The following is a 5,193-nucleotide window of genomic DNA, read 5'->3' as shown; positions in this document are numbered from 1 at the left end:
CAAGTTGACCGATTATATTAGCCACCATGATACAAAGTGAATACCACCTTAGCTCACATTTCTTACATATGTGGAGTTAGTCATTTCTTACAAAAATCCTAACCCGAACCGTAAATGCGAGGACATGTTAAATACTAGGTGGTTAGGATATGAAAGGGTTTCATTGTAATTTTATTATTTATTGTTTCATAATAGAACATAACATCTAGGAGTGGGATATTGAAGCATAATAGAGTAAAAAGAAGTGTAGAAACCATTCTAGTTACACTCTCAATTGCAACTCCATAATGAATGCACTTTATATGTATTTAGATTTCATAACTCAGAATAGAAAAGCAAAGTATAAGTCTTATCATTTGGCTAGTCTATTATGAATTCTTTCTATATTGCTTGAATTATGTGTTATTTGCTTGACTTCTTCCATTTGAGTGATCTAAATGTAAAATGCAACATTGCATAGTAAAAAAATTGTAAATTCCATCGTAAAATTATTATAATAAAATATTTAAAATAATTTAGAAATCAATAAAACTTAAAAAATAACCACTTAAAATATTTTGATAATTTTATTTAATAAAATTTGTAATTTATTAAATTAATTAATATTTATTTTCAAACTATTTAAAAAACTATCAATATTTATAATAAATTAATAAAATATCTAATTTAAAACTCTAACCAAGATTAAAACCATCAATAATAATACACCAATGTTAATAAAATGAATTAGTCGAGTGGGGCAGCTTACTTGGCTATAGACTTGTAATGTGATATAATGTAAAATTTAAGGTTCAAATCTCCAAGTAAAGTCGATTAAAAACAAAAAGGGATAATTGAAGTCAAATTTAACATAGAAAAATAATACATATTTTCACAATGAGGTGAGTGTTTTTTTGTCACATACAATCCCTCGTTCCATAGATACAATTCCATGGCTGCAATGCCACTTTATTTTCACTGAACCGTCTTCATATTGGTGATTGTAATGTCAAATTTTTAACTACATTACTTTTGAGTAAAGCGTAAAAAAGTTCAAGCCACACATCACTTTTAGCCGCCACTAGCGATTTCTATCTGATTCCTTATAAACCCCGATGTTACCAAGTCTGATATCCTTCCATATCTACCCAGATGTTACCACGCCTGACATCCTGAAACAATAGAGTGAGGATTTTCATTGAATAAAATTTTTGTAATATCAGTGTGATGGATTTTGTAATTTTTTAGAACGTTTTGGGTGAACAATCTATTCAACATTCTCCATTCGTGAAATTTTTGATGATAAATTGATGGTTAATTGAAATGTCCACCCTAATCTTATAAAACAACCTCCAAAATTTCTGATAATGGACCACCTAAACTTTAGGTCATACTAATTACAACAGATCACACTAATTACAAAATCCATTACACAAGTAGTCCTAAAATTCTATTCAACATCTTGAAACAAAGCAAACCTCGACTTAAACTACGCGCAGACAGCAACGTCTCACTATTAATAGCACTACGACTCTTATACCACGGAAAACGTTGGACGCTCTCACCATTACTCGCTCACAGAGTTCTCTGAAAATACAAAGCACTAACGAAGCACACGAGAATTAATGGTCTAGAAAGAAATGGCCTGACCTGAAAGAAGACCCGCAGCTTCTCCCTCACTGCAGAGCCTGAGTTCTCATTGAAATCCAGACGCGATTTCGCCTTTGAAGCGATCCAAGACATGAGAAACAGCACGCGAGCTCTCAGCCTCCCCAGAAATCTTGTAGAAATGAAGTTTCTCACTTTTATATGAACCTTGTGAACCCTGATACTCAAACGGGCTGCCTTTCGCGGCCTGGGCCGATCCGCCTGCTTCAGGATCCGCTCTATCAATTGCTGGGCAATTTGGTGTTTTCGTTCCTCCAACTGGGCCGCGCCCAGCTTCAATTTTTCGTATGATGATTGGTCCCTGGCTCTTTTCAATGCAGAGAATGCGAGTATCTTCTTCATCTTCCGAAACTCTAAACCTAGAAATTGGAAATCAACTTCAACTCGAAACACTAAAACTTCAAGCAGATACAAATACAAAATAAACAGCGTGTTGCTAGAGTCGTGCAGGCGATACCAGTCGGCGATCAATAAGGTACTGGGTCAACCTTAACAAACTAAAGGCTACACATGGGCTTATATGAAACCTGCTCCCTTGCATGCTGATACTAATAAATAAATAATTATATCTGCTGCCGACCAAGGACACAAAATGAAATAATTTTAATACGTGAAGTGCATTAACCATGTTGGGCCATCTAAAGGTAAATCTGGTTTGTCTCAATATAAGAAACGATATGGGTCCACTCCCTTTTCATTCATTAATCAGTCATGTATCGAAATTTTGTTACAGTTACAGCATTGACAGCATGTTTCAATCTCTTTATAATTTTGGTAATGAATAACGTGGTAGGTTTTCTTGCATTCAGAAATCATTAGTAAAAGATCTGGGATTTTGATCACTGTACCTCCGATTACCTTATATTGGTTTCATTAATGGCCCTATCAACTAGTTTCATGTAAAATTAACTAATTATATATGGTATTAGTGATGTTATCCGCATAAAATTAGCTAATTATATGTGGTATTAGTGATATTATGTTAATATAATTATGTTGATATGAGTGTTTATTTTGAAATAGTTTTTTTTTTAAATTTTAATTTAATTATCAATAATTAATAAGCGGGTGATAGGTATTTGATCTCCCAAAAATCTAAATATTTTAAAGTTGAGATTTATTTTAAAAATAATCATGTCCTTGCACTCCTTTTCATTAAATTGATAAATTAAAAAAATTATCTTATCAACAAGTGTCATTGAATTATAGTTTTTTGGACATGTAACGATAAAATCTCCATGATAAAGTGATGATTAATCTATGTAATTAAGAGTGTTGTTACTTGATTTTTTTTAGATGTATATATGATTAAGTTATATATTAATTTTTTTTATAATTATTGTTAAAAATAGAAACAAGAAATGCTAAAAATAAAATCTAGTATATTACAATTTTAATTTGTCCTTGAATTAAAATTCGAACTTAGTCTCACCAGCTACTTGGAAATAATTAATTAATTCATTATGGATTAATTAGTTGGAGAAATTCAAGTTAGAAGTCTTTATCAAGGCATGCAACAGTTATCCCTTAAATTAAGGAGATTATCCCTTAATTAAAGAGATAAGATTGAGTTATATTTGAGTTGTAATTAGTTAGCTTAGTTTAGTGAGTTAAGTTGAGTTAAATTAGTTCCAAACTATTTGAGGAACTAATTGTGAGTTCAGTCAGTTAATGCATGCATGCATCCAAGTTAACGCATGCATGCATCCAACTAATATACTCCAGAAAACTGAAGATTCTCTAATCAGAAACTCACGTATGTCTATTCAAAGAAAGAGCTAGTTGAGCTAAATGTCAAGAATAGGTTACTATCAGTTGCATGAGTTTTCCTATAAATGAAACTCATCCATGTAGAAGGAACAAGGTTCCTTGAGGATTGCATAGTTTTATAGGGTGTGAGAACAGTGTGAGTGATCGGTGTTACACTTGGTAACAGTAGGATCACCCAGGAGAAACAACGCAAGGAAATAGGAGCTTGGAGGGCAGAGGAAAAGGCTTGTGAGAAGCTTTGATTGCCTGTGAGCATCCAGGAGGATTGTACTGAGAGCTGGATAGTAGTGGGAGCTAAGGCTTTGTGTAATTTTGAGATATTTCCACCTTGTATGATAATACAGATAGTGGGGTTTTTAGCTGAGGCTTTCCCCTAAGTATTCTTCTGTGTTTCATGTGCATTGATTCTTCTTCTGGTTATATGTGTTCTGCTTGATCTTGCTCAAATCTATTAAGCTTCCGCAAGTTTGATTGTAAAAGTAGATTAAAGTATTGTGTTTTAGTTTTATTACATTATCAGGCTAATCGACAGTCAGAATTTCTACATGGTATCAGAGCAAAGGTTATCGGAGCTGTGAACAGTATACTGAGAAGAAAATTCGAAGTTTGAAGTTCGGGGTTGCAGGTACAAATCGAATTCATCTCATACTTCAGGTTGGTTAATGGTGTTCTATGGCTTGAGACTTGAGAATGCCTTGGATGGCAACTCGAATTACATAGCATGGAAAGATCGCATGGAGGCTATATTAGAAGACAACGGTTTGAAGGATTTCATTGATTAAGAAATCCCAAAGCCAGGTTCAACTAATGCACAAGAGTTGGCTGAATGGAAGAAGTGTGTGGCGAGGGTGAGACGGATCATCCTTGAGGGAATTCGAGACCATATTGTCTCGAGTCTCCATGGGAAGGATACTCCATATTCAATGTGGAAGACATTGAAGGACCTCTACTAGAACAGTTGCGACCAGAGGAAATTGGCGCTCAAGTACAAGCTTCGAAGAATCAAGAAGGAGAACTGTGATATTATTTCCACATATCTGAACAAGCTGACCACTTGCAGAGATGAGCTTAGTAGTGAGGGAATAACTACTGTTGATGATGATATGGTGAGCCTCGCTCTCCTCAACCTTCTAAAGAGCTGGAATATCTACCAGGACTCTATGAATGGAAGGGAGAAACTACCAAATTGGGAACGACTGTGGTCTGATCTCATGCAGGGGGAGATTAGGAGGAGCACACGAGATGGTTCTTCATCCAAGGATAATGAAGAAAATATGGCCTTAGCAAGTAAGGCAAGGAGAGGGAAGGGGAATGCGTCCCATTCCAAATTGAATTCTTCACATGGAGGGAAGAAGGTTAACAAGTCTAAAGTGAGATGCTTTAATTTTCATGAGATGGGTCATTATGCGACTAATTGCTCATCGAAGAAGTCCAAGAAGGGACCCTCGAAAGGATCGGAAGGTGAGGCATTAGCCTCAGTTCGAAATGGAATTCACCCTCATCGTATGCATGGTGTCATTGATGATGGGTTGCGGTTGGTTTCTTGATAGGGGAGTCTCATTCCACATGACCGGCGATAAAAGTTTATTCAGTACCTTGGAGGAGAAAGACCTCAAGATGCGCATAGATATGGGTGACGATGAACAGTATAATGTTTCAAGAGTGAGCACAATTGCTTTTTAGAGGGAGCATGGAGCTCTTATCACCTAGACAGATGTGAAGTATGTGCCTAGACTAAAGAATAATTTGGTATCAATCGCGATGTTGGAGGAAAAA

At 35.2% G+C, this 5,193-nt stretch overlaps 1 protein-coding gene across 1 annotated transcript; it reads right to left on the bottom strand.

The window, feature by feature from the left end:
* Positions 1 to 938: 938 nt before the first annotated feature.
* Positions 939 to 2,132, bottom strand: LOC149229488 (uncharacterized). Its single transcript, XM_089375852.1, has 2 exons — positions 1,630 to 2,132; positions 939 to 1,151 (listed from the first exon to the last, which is right to left on the bottom strand). The coding sequence occupies exons 1-2, from the start codon at positions 1,987 to 1,989 to the stop codon at positions 1,098 to 1,100; spliced, it is 414 nt and encodes a 137-aa protein (XP_089231978.1). The 5' UTR covers positions 1,990 to 2,132; the 3' UTR covers positions 939 to 1,097.
* Between the last annotated feature and the right edge of the window lie 3,061 nt (positions 2,133 to 5,193).

Source organism: Pinus tabuliformis, chromosome J (genome assembly GCF_031772625.1).
Source record: "Pinus tabuliformis cultivar Carrire ecotype Pingquan chromosome J, CPIR1, whole genome shotgun sequence".
Taxonomy (NCBI): Eukaryota; Viridiplantae; Streptophyta; class Pinopsida; order Pinales; family Pinaceae; genus Pinus; species Pinus tabuliformis.
This window is presented reverse-complemented; position numbering and strand designations above follow the sequence as displayed.